Source organism: Hermetia illucens, chromosome 2 (genome assembly GCF_905115235.1).
Source record: "Hermetia illucens chromosome 2, iHerIll2.2.curated.20191125, whole genome shotgun sequence".
Classification (NCBI taxonomy): Eukaryota; Metazoa; Arthropoda; class Insecta; order Diptera; family Stratiomyidae; genus Hermetia; species Hermetia illucens.
The window spans coordinates 175,306,946-175,322,655 of NC_051850.1; the positions used below are offsets into that span (position 1 = coordinate 175,306,946).

Here is a 15,710-nt window from a genome sequence, read left to right on the forward strand (position 1 = left end):
CTTATTTTATAATAGTTCCTTGTTGCATCGAATTCACGCAGATTGCTTCATATGGATTTCTCCTTTCAAATTTCTATGAAGTAATGCATGTTCATGTCGTTTGTGTAATAAAGAGATTTTGTCCGTTGTTAATCGGCAGTATTTTTGTTTGGGTCGCACCGCTCGCGATTAATGAGATATTTCCCTACAACTTTTCCGGTAGGTACACTCTTTGATTACTAACTCCGCCTTGTATCTCTGGCCGTTTCAATTCCGTCTTTTGGGATGTAAATGAGTTCGCTCTCACGTCTCATTGACAGTTAAGGAATCTACCTATTCCTAAACTGTAGAGTACTGCTTTGTTTTTCAGATGCTTCGAAGCTGGACTGAAAATAAACAATAATCGTTGGCGCAACAATCCATATTGGCCTTGAAGTATATTAGAGTACTTCATTGAAGACCGTAACGGTACACTACAGTACACTGTAGGAGACAATCCAATCCAATCCGCAAAATAAACCCCAACAAAACTAAGGTTTTCAATCAATTTGTGCATCTAGGATGCGTGGTTTCTGTCGACGGTGGCATCGGGCTGGATGTTTCCTGACGCAATAACAGCGCTAGATCCACTTTCACTGTCCTATTTAAAATATGGAAATGCAGCTATCTCAACAGGGTCAACTGGAGACTGTTCTGTGCTAGTGTTCTTTCTGTGTTGTTATATGGGAGTAGTACATGGAAAGTGAACTCCACTATTACCTAAAAGCTCCAAATTTTGGTCAATACCTGTCTGCGTCGCGCCCAAGCCTACCTTTCGTAACCACTGTGACCTGAAGACCGAAATGGCAGTGGATAGATCATACATTTAGGAGGGGTAACAATTGCATTGCGAGCTATGCCATGCAGTGGGCTCTACTCTCGCACGATGGCCGACGGGTCATCGCAAGAGCACTTGGTGCAGAACAGTAGAGGAGGAGTGCGAGCGTCTCGGAAAGTCGTGGGAGTTGCCGAAGAGCATTTCAGGTAACCATATCGCACCAAGGGGTGAATGACAACCATATTCGTATTTCACAAAACTAATGGACGAAAGATTCGGCGTTGAGCGCTAGAGAAGCATAACTTTCCGTGCATTAGTAGCTCGTTTTTCTTCTGAGCTTTTTGTGTCACTGAATTCCTCTGCATCAAACATTATGTTCGTAATATTTTTTCGCTACAGCCAAGAATAGACACTGTTGTCACGCCCATGTGTCTCAGTTAATGTCAATTGTGCATTGTGATTTCCATTGCTCTGTTTCATTTTTTGCAAAACGAAATGTTTTTATTCTATGATGGATGTCGCCTTGTAATTGAAAGCACTATCGTGGCGGTAGCCCCTGAAAGTCCCGTCCATTTGCTCTAACTCTTTCCGCCGTTCTTCTTTTTAGTTCACTTGTCTAGCTTGCATTGTAAGTAAGGAATGGTAACCAATGTCCAGTTCTTTCAAGGTTGCCCCTGTTGAATGCAGTACTCGAGTCAGTTTGTGAAGTCTGAGAAGATGGCCAGACTCTCTGTTGCAGCGTTGTATTTTATAATGAGTCATGACCTGTGATTCAAAAGCTGATTGGCGATGCTCTTGCGTTCGAATGTTGGTAGCGATATCGACCAGTTCGCGAGTTGCTACCTTGTCTCTTACATATCCTAAGCGACTGTCAGCAATCCTTTGAATGATCTGCCACTTGCACTATCGAATCCTATTTCATGAGTTCGACTAGCTGAGCTTCCTTTGATGTTGTTGGTTAAAGGCGTGCGCCGCTTCCATCCGGAAGCCCTGATCCCTTAAGTTAATTTTCGATGTCATTCCATTGCGAAAGTTCCTCTTTTTAGTGCTAAGCAATTGGTAAAAACGCAGTGCTCATTTAGAATAGAAGGTATGGTAGGATAAGAAAAACATAGTAGTCCTGCTTGCCGATACCAAAATGTGCACTGGATTCAAATTAGCTAATATTATTGTATTCCATTGCATTAAATTCTTTTCTTGTGATCTAGGTTCGTTGCTGGGAGAAAATTCAGGCAATCATGCGAAATGAAGAAGGTCTTGGAATCGAGTATGATGAAAATGTTATTTGCGACGTTTGTCGATCGCCGGATTCGGAGGAGGCAAACGAAATGGTTTTCTGTGATAATTGTAACATTTGTGTGCATCAGGCATGCTATGGAATTACAGTCATTCCATCGGGTAAGTGACTTCCTTGGATTTATGTTTACCAGAAGCTAATAGTCGTCTCCTCTTCTTGACAATTGCAGGGCAATGGTTGTGCCGTACTTGTTCGATGGGTAAAAAGCCCGATTGTGCGCTGTGTCCGAACAAAGGGGGCGCAATGAAGTCAACACGTTCTGGCAAAAAGTGGGCGCACGTATCTTGTGCTCTTTGGATACCTGAAGTCAGTATAGGATGCGTGGATAAAATGGAGCCTATTACAAAAATCTCAAGCATTCCGCAAACTCGCTGGTCGTTGTTATGCATTTTGTGTCGTGAACGTGTGGGAGCGTGTATCCAGTGCTCAGTGAGTACATGTAAAACGGCATATCACGTGACGTGTGCATTCCAGCATGGTCTGGAAATGCGTGCAATCATAGAGGAAGGCAACGCGGAGGATGGTGTGAAACTGCGTTCATATTGTTTAAAACATTGTAACGCAAAAGGGAAGAAGGAAAAGGGTACAAATAACAATGGATCTGGGTCGGATGATGATTGTCGGAGGCGGAAGATGCGGAGTGATATGACGTCGGAGGAGAGAAATCAAGCCCGTCTGATGCGTTCAAAGGTGAGTAATCTTCCAGAGAAATGATTTTTTTTTGCGAGTAAGGACTAGACAGCTATGCCCCCATTAACTTACCTTTTGCAAGTGAAGGTTTGAGTGATATTTGAAAATGGGATGTTGTTTTCATTACAGGAAGTGGAAGCAGAATTCGATAAGCACGTTAATATCAAAGACATCAGTTGCCATCTGCTTGATGTAGATCAAGAAGCAATCACGTCGATCTATAGTTACTGGATACTCAAGCGAAAATCAGCGAACAATCGGCCATTAATACCGCCCAAGGTAGACGACACTGATATGGTTCCAAACCGACAAGATCAGGCGGACAACGAGAAGAAGATCATGTTCGTACATCTGCGACAAGACCTGGAACGGGTTCGTAACCTCTGTTATATGGTAAATAGACGGGAGAAGTTATCACGAACATTTTTCAAAATGCGTGAACAAATATTCCATAAACAAATAGCAATTTTAAGTGAAAGTTCATGTAGAAACTATGACGAGAGTGTAATAAGTGCTATAATTCAAGCGAATAACGGCTCCTCGGTTTACGATAAGTGTTATTCGAGTACGTCTTCGGGTTCACCCACGATAAATGTAGAAGAGCTGCAAGAAAGGATATTGGGGGCACAGCAAATGTTTGATTCGGGGGTAGCCAACATTGCTGCGGGGGCAGAAAAAAAGAAGAAGGGTCCTAATGCCTCTTCTAGGCACAATTTCAAGAAAATTCATTTGAACGGTATATCGGATCGAAAAGCGGCGGACAGTGTTTATGAAGATAGCAGTATGTCATCGAACTCGGAAGCGCCGGATAAATACCGGCCGAATGCAGATTCATCGACGGCACCGGCAAAGAAAAAAGCACAAAGTTATTCGAAAATCCTGGAAAAACACAAACGACGGAAAAGTATGGCCTCGTCCATTGCTGTGGATAGTTCAAGCGATGAGGAAGACATGCGGCGCGAACGAAGCGGTCCCAAGAAGAACCCTTCGTTGCACCAAATGGAAAAAGAATTGGCAATAGATGGCGAGCAGATGCTGACATCAAGCGACGACAGCGATTTGCTCATGCCCATCAGGCAGACAAACAATCAATTAACGAGTAAGAAGTCACACAAACCCATATATTCGGACAGTGATAGTACAGATAAAGAAAAAACCGACAATACTGTAAGCGATTCGCAGCAACAAATGTTTAGGACAAAGGCGGCTATGAAGGAGTTCTCACTTCAACAAGCCGCTAGTAAGCATAAGCAAGATGTTGTGGTTAAAAAGTCTTCGTCGCCGACTAAAAACGCGTCGAAAACGGTGCAAAATAGTAATAATAAGCACAAATCTTCGCCGGAAGTGAAAAAGAGCATTGAGAAGCCTGTAAAAGTGAAGCCTAAGGAGAAGGTTCAGGTAGAGTCCGACACTGATGAGAGAAATGATAAGAAGGACACATCAAGAAAACAACTAAAGTCGAACGATATCGAATCGCCTACAAAGGTGCAATCTAAGGATGTAAATAATAAGAAGTTCCCCACGGACCTGCTAGTTGTGCCTCAGCGACAGGCGGCCAAGAAGGCTTCAGAGAACATGCGCTCTACTAATTCGTACGTGAGTGCGGTAGGACAGAAGAAAGATAGTCGCGACGGGAAATTAGATGAGAAGGAATTAGAAAGTCCAACGGTAAAGAATAAGGAAAAGAGTAAAGACAAAGAAAAGGAAGCGAAGGAAGACGATAGAGAGAAGGAGAAAGATAAGGATAAAGACAAGGAAAAAGCTAAACCTCGAGGAAGGCCGCCGAAACATCCGAAGGAAGATCCAAAGGAAAAACATATCGCAGATAAAGAAAAAGAAGCATCTCACAAAGAAAAGGAAAAGGAAAAACGTATAGAAGTTCCGCCGGTACAACAAAAAACGCCTGTTGAAGTACCGCAGAAAAATGAAAAGCCACCCCATAGAAAGTCTGAGAAAACCGACAGTCAACTGATAGTAGCCTATGTCCCTCAAAGGCAGGCTGCCAAGAAAGCTGCGGAGCATATAAAGAGCGGAATGGGCAAATCCAGCACTTCGGAGACCTCTACGCTTGTCGAGGATAAAGAAAAAGAACAAGTGAAAGAGAAAGACAAGGAGAAAGATAAAGTGGATAAGGAGAAAGACGGCAAAAACAAAAACGAAATGGACGCATTCCGCGAGAAATGCCGCGAAAAGGATAAGGAGAAACCTCGTGATATAAAGTGTGATACTAGAGACAAGGATTTAGAAAAGGGAAGACATTCAGAAAAGGATGAAAAGTCCGTCTCGCCGCCGAAAATGTCAAATGCGCAAATACAACGTGCTGATAGGCGTTCGCGAGGAAGCATATCGGCCGAGGATGTTGTCAAAGAGAAGCCTCCCTCAAAACCACCGCCAGACAGAAGAAGGTCAAAATCCCGTATCGTTCTCGAATCCTCAAGTTCAGAATCAAGTTCTTCCTCCTCCTACAGCAGTTCATCGTCTGAAAGCGAGGATGAAAATGATGATTCATTAAGTCGGGAGAAAGATGAAGCGGTTTCATGCAAAGACACGAAACCAGTATCACCGGGATCTCGAGATTCACCGTCAGAGAAGAAGGAGCTTGAAAACGAAGCGTTGCCTGAAATGCAAGATGATCTTAAGAATGTTGAAAATATTGTCTCCACGCCAAAAACAGTTGATAGCGATGTGCTGTGCATTGACGATTCACCTGAAGATATTGATAAGAAATCTTCGGTTGAGCACATACCTATGGATCTGGAAACTACCCCAGCCAATCTAGATGATGAGAAGCAGCTAGATGTGAAGCCAGAAGAGAAAGAACCTTACGAGGCGGACAGCATATTGAAAGCAAAGGAGAAGTCACCGTTCGTGGAAACTGAAGACTCTGACGAGAAGCCAGCATCTTTAGCAGAACAGGTAGATGAGAACAATGTTAGCACGAGTAAAACGTTAGACGAATTGAATCCAGAAAAAGAGAATACTCAAACACTCGAGGAAGAAATGGCACAACGTAAAGCTGATTTGACCTGCTTTCCTATGGGTGGCTTCAAAAGTAAGACAAATAAGAATTCAGGCTCATTGGATAAGTTACTGAACAGGAAAGAGAAGGAGCGCAAAGAACAAAAGGATCTTGAGAAAGTTGCAGACGCAATGGAAATTGATGATTCCTTGAAGTCTGAAGATGTGGATGTTAAATTGAAAACTCCTCCAGTGGAAGAAGTATTAGATTCAGCTCAACAGCTGTTGTCATTGAACAAACCATCTGTTATGCCTGCGAACGTTACAGAAATCATAGATATCGATTCAGAATCTGGGGAGAGCGATCGAAGTAAAGCGGATTCAGAGCGTCCCGTAGAAGAAGAAGAAAAGTCTCAAGAAATTGAAATGAAGTCATCATCAATTCCTCTTTCGTTGTCTTCCTTTCTTCCTGCAGATATTAGTAGAGACTTTACTCTGCGCGCAGAGTCTTTGAAGCAGAAACAATCGTCTCCAGCACCGTATGAACAACCAGACCGGGAAGAGTCTGTAAAACATCAATTTTTGGAGGATTTGCCGAACAACAATAAAAGTGTTTGTGACTTTACTATGGATCCAATTTTCAATGCCAAACCCAGTGAGGATAGTGCACGTGAAACTATGAATCTCGTAGAGAAGCTCCGACAAAATAAATACAAACGAAGCTCTTCGAAAGCAGATGACATAGCGCCACCGAGCGCTGAAATTCGAGAAAACGATACCAAGCTGTCTAGTTCCAACACTTTCAACTATAACGCGGACATGTTTTCACCGCCCATGCCGCCAGTGCATGATTTGAAAGGGTTTGGAGCGGCGGACCGCATAGCAGCGCCTAAGGAAAGACCACCATCAATTTTCGACAAAGAAACCGCATCGAAATTGGATATTCCAGTGTCGAAGGGGACTCCTGTTTTCGATCAGCACGTTCCGAATGTTGATAGTGCAATAAATTTCTTCGATAAAACGCAGCTTGCTTGTGAAGTTACCCCAACATCAGCGCAACCAACGAGTGCACTCAGTCAAACTAAAAACTCTGCGTTTCCATTGTCGAGCGCGACCGATTCCGTGGGTGATATTGGCAAAACGTCAGATATGTTTCTGCCGCCCGAATCTCTGGACAAGGCTCGTGCGGTCGGCAGCAGACCCACGGATTCATTTGATTCACTGGCGCAATCGAACTTTTTCAAGGGAGATTTCGTGGATATGCGTGCAGAGAAGGAGAGTCTGGATGTGAGTACGAATTCATCAAAGTTGGTAGTAGATTGTGAGTATGATGAAAATACGAGAATGCAGTCGCCTTATACAAACCCAGAGAATATTTGGAATGAGAATAATTTGATACAGACGCGAAGATCTGTATCTTCGTCGCCATCGTCAATATCTGAATCAAATGATGAGATGCCGGTGGCCAAGGCGAGTGCAAATGTGAACGAAATGCCTGTTCGTAAGACAAATGAGACACCGCTTCAAGAAAAGCTTGACAAGCAACCACAGCACCAACAAGAACGTGGTTTAGGGGCAATGTCTTGCGGAGCCGAGAGTATGGTTGAGAAGAGCAACTTCAACCTGGTTTCGTCATTTGGTAGTATAACGCAGTCACAGTTTTCACTGCAGTCGCACCCGCAGCAAATCACACAACATCAGTCATCACATCAGCCTCTTCCACATCAGCACCAACCCGTGCAACAACATTCGCAGCACCAACAACCGCCTCAAGCTCCTTTGTCGTTTATGAATGGAGCCGACGTGATGCCATACAATTATTCTGAGGACAATCACTACAACGGACCCGTCAGTCTGTTTCCAAGCCAATCGGTTCCTTCTAGCATGAATACTCAGATGCCGCCGTTCCCCTCGCCTTCTACGCCAATCTTCCCTCCATCACTTAGCACAGCAATGCCTTTATCGCAAAATCCACAGTCGACTAGTTCAATATTCGGACATTTAGACAAGCCCAAACACAGTACCGAGTCGTCCCTGCAATATTCGCTCCTGACGCAACCTTGCGCCGCAACATTCACTTCATCTTCGGATAACTTGGCGCTGACGCAGGAGCTAGTCTCAAATAATGTTTCCAGTGTGCCGTTGACGTCCTCGCAAATAATGAACAATACATATACCATGCCTACAGCAGTGGAAAGTGTGGGCAGCAATAATACTTCCGATCCTACGAATTCTCTGAATCATATAATGAACTGTGAAGTTTTGGCAAATAATGCAGTGAATGCAAAAGATTCGCCATCGAAAAGAAGTTCAGCTCGATTCAATCAAATTAAGTCACCATCGATGCATAAGAGTCCTGGCAAGAGCCCGCGGAATATGGAGCTTTTGAGTCGGCAGCATAGTCAAAGCAATAACCAAAAAGGGAAGTATGAATCGGGTCAACGTTCAAAGTCGAAGTCAACTCGTGGCGGAAATTCAGGGCGAGCAAGAGGACGCGGTCGGGGTCGTGGTCGCTTGGTTTCCACAGTGCAAATGGCACAAAATATGGACTTTGAGAGTTCAATGGGATCAATAGCGAATAATTTAGCTGGAACTGTTTATGATTTGGACTTTGATGAGGATCTTGGGACAAGTGTAGATTTGAAGTCATTGCGAGACCGGCGAAAATCGTTCGACAGTCGAGTGAATGCAGTGAGTACGTGCGAGCAGAAATTTACAAGTCCAGGTTATCAAGGCAAACTCAGGAATACTCTGCTGTCTACAAAGTCTGTATCAGATGTTAAGTCACCAAATATGGGCTCTAGTGAGTCTGCCATGCATGCATCACATTCATATCTATCGAATATCCACCCCGTCCTGCCTGGGCCAGTTGACATGAGGACATATAACTCGGGTTACGAGAACCAGTCATCAACGAATCAGGAAGCCTACAATAATCATCTGTTGGGAGTGTTTGCAACCGGAATGGGGGATCAAACACTGAACGAAATTGACGAGGAAGACGAGGAGAAGCTACAGTCTGTTTTGAAGGCGAGTGGCACGTACAAAGCGAAGCCGCCAGTAGCGGATATCGTTGTTCCTGAATCACATGCTTCCATTGAAACGACGTCAGAAGAGATATCGATTGATTCGGATAACACAATCAGCAAAGTGTCTCTGTCGGATTCGCGCAACCAGTTGAAGTTGAAAATAAAGGGACCGCTGGCGCGACCGGAGAATTATAACGCTCAATCAACAAGTGGGTCGTTGAATCAAAGTCTGGGTTCTGATAATATGGGGCTACAGATGTCGGCTGCTTCAAATGTTACCATGGCGTCGTCCAGCAATCCAACAGGGACATCAAGCTTGCGTCGAATGCGCAAGAAAGAGCTATTACGACAGTATTGGACGCAGGATATGAATATGGACGATGGAGCGAGTCTGCCGCCAATTGAGAATAAGGTAATCAATGATCCGATCTTAAGTCGAAGTGTAGGAATTCCTAAAGCAGTGGACTCCATGAGTTCAATACCTACAAAGGAAGATTACAAAGACTATGCCTCAATGGACCCTCGCAAGCGAAAACGTTCGCAAGGCCTATCCCGCGAGCTTCGACAACTGGACATGCCTTACGAGTCAGAGCGGCCTGAGCGTCGGCGGAGTGTATGCTCAAGCGGTAGCAATATCTCCGTGAATAATGTTGGTGATCCGATAAAAGTGTCTTTGAAACGACGTAAGACAAAATTAGATTCACCGAACAATACGGAGGCTCCGAAGTTGAAAATCAAAATAGGCAATCACATCGAGACAATATCAGATGGAAACCGAATGATTGGTTATCCACCGAAGAAGCGACCAACATCGAATCCGCAAGTGCCGAGTCTGGAGATTCTGAAGCGCGAAAGCATGAACTTCCGGAAGCAGGTGATGGCTGATTTCGACGAGGAAGAGGGGGAGAAAATGAAGAGGCCGAAAGTGAAAGCGAAGAAAAATAGCAAGTCGCCATCGCACAAAAAACGGAAAAAAGACAAACGCGAACACTCACAGAAAATGGAGAGTATCCAAGGTGCCGAGGCGCCGAAGATCATTATCCGATTTGGTGGTGGATCAGCGTCGACTGCGAACACTGTTGTTGTGGACCCCACAACGACGGCGCGAACTGGTGCAAGCGAATTGTCCGAGAGCAGTAGCAATGCTGTGAACACAGCGAGTCCTAGTGTAATGCCTATAAAACTGAAGATAGCGAGAAACTCCGACGGTGGTGGTTATGTTATCGGCAAATCCAAACGTTTGGAAACGGATGACTCGTCAACGCCCGCGCAACGAAGTGACGAATCAAGCTACACTTCAACGTTCGGTAATCGAATGCAAATGGGAACGAATAGTGGCTGCAATTACAATATCGAACCTCCCGTGTCGAATTATACTCTTGGTCCGTCCGTGTCAGAGGGTGATAGTGTCACGCCGTCGACAATGTTTAATGTGTCACGGGTTGGGGACAGTGGTGATCAGATAACTGCACCGATTGCAACCAGCAATTCGGAAAATACATCCACTGTTAACGTTCAAATTCTGGCACCGAATAAAGCCAATAGCGATCTCAAAGGTGGCCAAACAAAATCCTCCAAAGGTTGCCCCCTACTTCCTATAAATAAAGACTGCGAGGTTAGATGATAATTGGTGTGTTGCGCGCGACGAAATTAAATTAAAAACCCGAAGACCCTATACACTGAACCTAATAGAAATTCATAAATAAACCCATATACACAAACAACACACACAGATACATATAGAAATGCGCATATTGTACATAGAAGATGAATTAAGGGAGGAGTTTAATCAACTACTGTAAATCACAAGATGAAAATTGTGCAGGACATAGGATTAGATCTAGTAGAATGTTTAGGATTTGTAAGTAATTATCTATATAAATTATGATGTAGATGTTTTGCGTCATAGTTCGTATTCGTATCTTTTTAATTTAAACTGAAAGTAAATAAAAATAAAAAAAAACAATAACTGTACATGTAAAGAACACTTAATTTATGATGGTAGTTAGCTAGAAAGATATTTTATTAAAGAAAATGAAGTGAAATTAATGATGATGCGCGCAGAGAAATGAACGAGATATTACGATAAGTATTGTAAATTGAGGAACTATTTAAAAGTGATTTAAAAAATAGAAACTAGTTAAGGACCCCCACACACATTTATTGATAAAATATTAAATAGGTTGGTAAGGAGACGAAGTGAATAAACTGCTGATCGCGTGAGTCTATGAAATTGATCTATAAATATAAAAATTATATTAAAAAAAAAACAAACAAAAACATGATGAACAAACAATCAAAACCGTAAGGGAATTCATTGTCTTATAACTATAAACTGATCGAAAACGAGCACGGCCATGCGGTGCTTAACGCTCGTTTTCTAGTTTCAACGAACGCTAGGGAATACGTATCTTGATCTTAGTTTCTTCCTTCTCTATTGTATAAGATGCTATATAAATATTAGCGTTTAATTTAAATGTAACAAAATGTAGGAATATGCAATATTTTTCTATTTTATTTTATTATTTTTATTTTTTAATTCTACATACAATCACTTACATGATAAATGTTTCGTTATTATTCTTTGTCGATGCATATATTTCCCGAAATTTTATAAGATTATTATAAAGAGATGATGATAATTTACTTAAAAGGAAAAGTAGAGGAAAAATAATGAAAAAATGCAACTCAATATTTCACAGTGATTAATTAATGTTATGTAGTTTTATATTTATTATTTTTTTTTGCAAAAATAAAAAGTATATTAATTTGATTATGAGATGAAAGTTACATTCATGGCATCACTTTTTTTGTTTTGGTTGACGTGAGATGGACAGAATTGTGCTTTGCGAAGTTAGGATGTGTTCAGAAGGCGATATACAGTGCCGGTAAAGATGATAAGGCACCCCTTGTTTTTCAAAAAATCATAAAAAATAAAAGGATCCTCGGAGGCTGTGTATGTATCTGAGGCGGTGACATCCCATTACACTTTTCTGAGTCATTTACCGAGGTTTTCTGGTGTAACACATCAAGTTGAATTTCAGGTCGGTGAAAAAAAGATAGGACACTTTATACCTCTGCCATTGTAGAACGGAATTTTCTTCAGCCTTTGTCCCGTTCACAAGTGGGGTCGGTTCGTCGTGATCGGTTTCGCTATTTGGCTCTATCGAATGCCTGATCTGGGTGCAGTCGGGAGGCTTTTAAATCCCCATCCAGTGTATGAAGCCACCGTTGTTTCGACCTTTTGGTCGCTTACCATTGTAGAACGGAAAATAAGTAGTTAAACTCAGCTGTTTATCTTCTTCTTTTTCTTCAGCCTTTGTCCCGTTCACAAGCAGGGTCGGCTCGTCGTGATCGGTTTCGCCATTTGGCACTATCGAATGCCTGATCTGGGTGCAATCCCGAAGCTTTTAAACCCCCATCCAGCGTATCAAGCCACCTTTGATTCGGCCGGCTTTTTGGTCGCTTACCATTGTAGACCAGAATATAAGTAGTTAAACTCAGCTGTTTATCTTCTTCTTTTTCTTCAGAATTTGTCCCGTTCACAAGCACGGTCAGCTCGTCGTGATCAGTTTCGCCATTTGGCTCTATCAAATGCCTGATCGGGATGCTATCGCGAAGCTTTTAAATCCCCATCCAGCGTGTCAAGCCACCTTTGATTCGGCTGGCTTTTTGGTCGCTTACCATTGTAGAACAGAATATAAGTAGTTAAATTCAGCTTTTAATCTTCTTCTTTTTCTTCAGCCTTTGTCCCGTTCGCGAGCACGGTCAGCTCGTCGTGATCGGTTTCGCCATTTGGCTCTATGGAATGCCTGATCTGGGTGCAATCCCGAAGCTTTTAAACCCCATCCAGCGTATCAATCCACCTATGATTCGGCCGGCCTTTTGGCCACTTACCATTGTAGACCAGAATATAAGTAGTTGAACTCAGCTGTTTATCTTCTTCTTTTTCTTTAGCCTTTGTTCCATTCACAAGCACGGTCCGCTTGTCGTGACCGGTTTCGCCATTTGGCTCTATGAAATGCCAACCATAACATTCACCACTTCATTAGTTTGGGGTCAATCTTCTTTTTCTTCAGCCTTTGTCTCGTCCGCAAGCGGGGTCGGCACGTCGTGATCGGCTTCGCCATTTGGCTCTATCGAATGCCTGATCTGGGTGCAATCGCGAAGCTTTTAAACCCCCATCCAGCGTATCAATCCACCGCTGTTTCGGCCTGCCTTTTGGTCATTTACCATCGACTTCGATGTTCAGACTAATCTTGGCAAGTGAATTCTCGTTAGCACGAATTACGTGACCACACCATCGAAGACGCCTCTCTCGCAACTTTTCCACGATCGGTGCATAACGATCGCGGATGATATTTTAATACTTTATTAAGCATCCTTTCTTTTTTATAAACTCTATCTTTTGTACATGCCAAAAGCAAGTTTTTGTACAATTTTCTAATATATTTTCTGAGAACCTGGTCCAGTTCAGAGGTAGCGGTTTTATCTTATTCCTTTGCGTGTTAAAATTATCTGAATTTAGACTACCACCACCTCAATGTTGGATAATACTCAGTTTTGGAGACGCTGCTGAGAAATCGGAAACGTCAATCGGTTTCTGCTGAAAGTACTGCTTACCCCAGCCTTCGTAATGTGAATTCCAACATTATCTTGCTGAAAAAATAAACCTCGGATCTCCAATTTTTCCCAAACTATGGCTGAGCTCCTCATGAAGTATTTCCTTATATCTGGAGCTGTTTATTTTCAAGTTGAAAACAGAGGTTTTGACAGTTCATTGTATCCTATAACAAGCCCAAACCAATCCACTCTCACTTGCTCGAAATTTTTGTTTCTTTAAACCATGGAAATGATGATTAAAACGAGATCAAATTTCTTTTCTTCCATAAAAATACTTTTTTTTTCTTTCAACGCAAGTAGCTTTCAGCAAAGACCATTCTTGGCACTTTTTGCTCTTTTGTAAAAGATGGTTTTCTCTACAATCTACTGTGTTTGCGATGCTTTGCTCGTGCGATAATGTTTTGAACATTTCTCATCTTAGTATCAATGCTCTCGTTGGCCGTGATTTATCGTGCAGTTGGCGTGCAATTAGATGCTAATCGAATAATTCTCTGTTTAGTCCGAGGACCTACAATTTTTGACAGTTCTTTTGACCTTTTTTTTGCCATAATTTCCAAGGTCTCGAATAAAGTTACCGACCGCACGTCTGCTTCGCAACACAACAATTTCCGTTGTGTACTTCCCTTCATCATGTGATGATGATTTTCTTGATAGTCAATTGCTTGGCTCTACACGTTATCATGAATTCGCTACACAAAGTTAATTAGAAATCACCATCAAATATCCAAAAATCATTGTATAAATATTTTTCGTCTTCTTTGCAAGACAAATATTTACACCCGAATAAGTAGAGAATGTTTTCCCCGAACTGTCCTACCATTTTTACTTACCTGAAATTCAACTTTTTTCAATTATTCGCTGCATTACAGCAGAAAAGTTCCGTAAATGATCCAAGAGCATCTAAAGTGGTGCGATCATCTCAGATACGTAGCTTCTTGAGTTCGAAATAATAAAAAAACTTGTTTTTTTTCTTATTCGCTAGTCTTGATATTTTCATCTTGCAAAGACCGATATTTCGGGAACCACTTTTTACCTTCACAAGTTCTTGTTAGCACTGATGAAGGGAACAAGTGGTTCCCGAAATATCGGTTTTTGTAAAATAAAAATATCAACACTAGTGAATAAGAAAATAAGGTTTTGTTTTACACAAAACCTTAAAAACAAGTTTTTTATTATTTCAAATAATTAATCCCTGAAAACACCGCATAATTACACTCAGATTCTCGAATTCATTTTATTATTTTACGATTTCTTGAAAAAAGAGGGGTGTCTTATCATTTTTACCGGCACTGTAGATGGGAATTAAGGCCACATTTGCGATGCACATAATGAAATATTGCAGAGCACAAGGAGTGTGATGTAAAGCTTTACATGTACCTCTTACGATTGTCGTAACAGAGTGTCATACATCAGCGCAATTGCACGGGAAAAACAAATTCATTTCGGGTTTTTTTTTTTGCACTCCCTATGTATGCATACGGTGGCGGAAAGATAATTAGAAACGAAACAATTTTCATGGAGTTTTTATATGTAATTGCTAAACGGCTCCTCTAAATTAGGACAGTAGCTTTTAAAAATTTGAATTTTCGTAAAGACTCTAAGAAGAAAAAGATGGTTTGAGTTAGGAAGTCGTTAGTTAGCCAAAGTTTAAATAAAATTAAATGAATTGAGAAGATTATTTCCTTTATTGACGAAATTTTGGCGAAAAAAACAAACTTCGTATTTCGGGAACCAACTGTCTCAAGAGAACACACCAAAGTTGGCTCCCGAAATACAGATTTCGTTTCGTTCCACCAAAATTTTTAGCCAATAAAGGGCTCGCCAAACAGACATCGAAGAGAAAGCGGACTGTCCGCGCGAACTGTCCGTGCCGCAGTTCGTCGCGGACAGGTGATGCCAAACACTACGTGGACTGTTTACAGTGGACTAGTTTTATGCAAAGTGATTCAATGTACACCGCAACCAATTTCATTTCCAAGATGATGTCCGACGAAGAAGAACTTTTACTTTTTTTCAGTATCAATTTTTCCTGTCTGTCGCGAACTCTGTAATTTTTCACAATGTGTCCGCAGTCCACCGCGGACAAGACTGGTCCGCCGCCGTAAACCGCTTGCTGTTGAGTTTGCCCTTTCCGCATGGACAGTCCACTTTCTGTTTGACGAGCCCTTAAAGGAAATAACTTCTCAACCTGTTTAATTTAGAAAAAAGCTTCTTCTCCATAGTCAATGTGTATTCACGGTGTTTCTAGCGAAAAAGTTAGAGAATTGAAATGCAACACCTTCCTCGTCGCTTGTAGTAGTTTTTATTCTGCAAATAC

The 15,710-nt window shown here is 42.0% G+C and overlaps 1 protein-coding gene across 1 annotated transcript in view; it reads left to right on the plus strand.

The window, feature by feature from the left end:
* LOC119647844 (PHD finger protein rhinoceros) overlaps window positions 1-11,560 on the plus strand; it is a 31,163-nt gene extending 19,603 nt beyond the window's left edge. The window contains exons 4-6 of the mRNA XM_038049101.1: window positions 2,005-2,194; window positions 2,263-2,783; window positions 2,913-11,560. Of these exons, the coding sequence (XP_037905029.1) occupies window positions 2,005-2,194; window positions 2,263-2,783; window positions 2,913-10,394 (8,193 nt within the window). The 3' untranslated portion in view covers window positions 10,395-11,560. The remainder of the gene's footprint in view (window positions 1-2,004; window positions 2,195-2,262; window positions 2,784-2,912) is intronic.
* The last annotated feature ends 4,150 nt before the right edge of the window (window positions 11,561-15,710 follow it).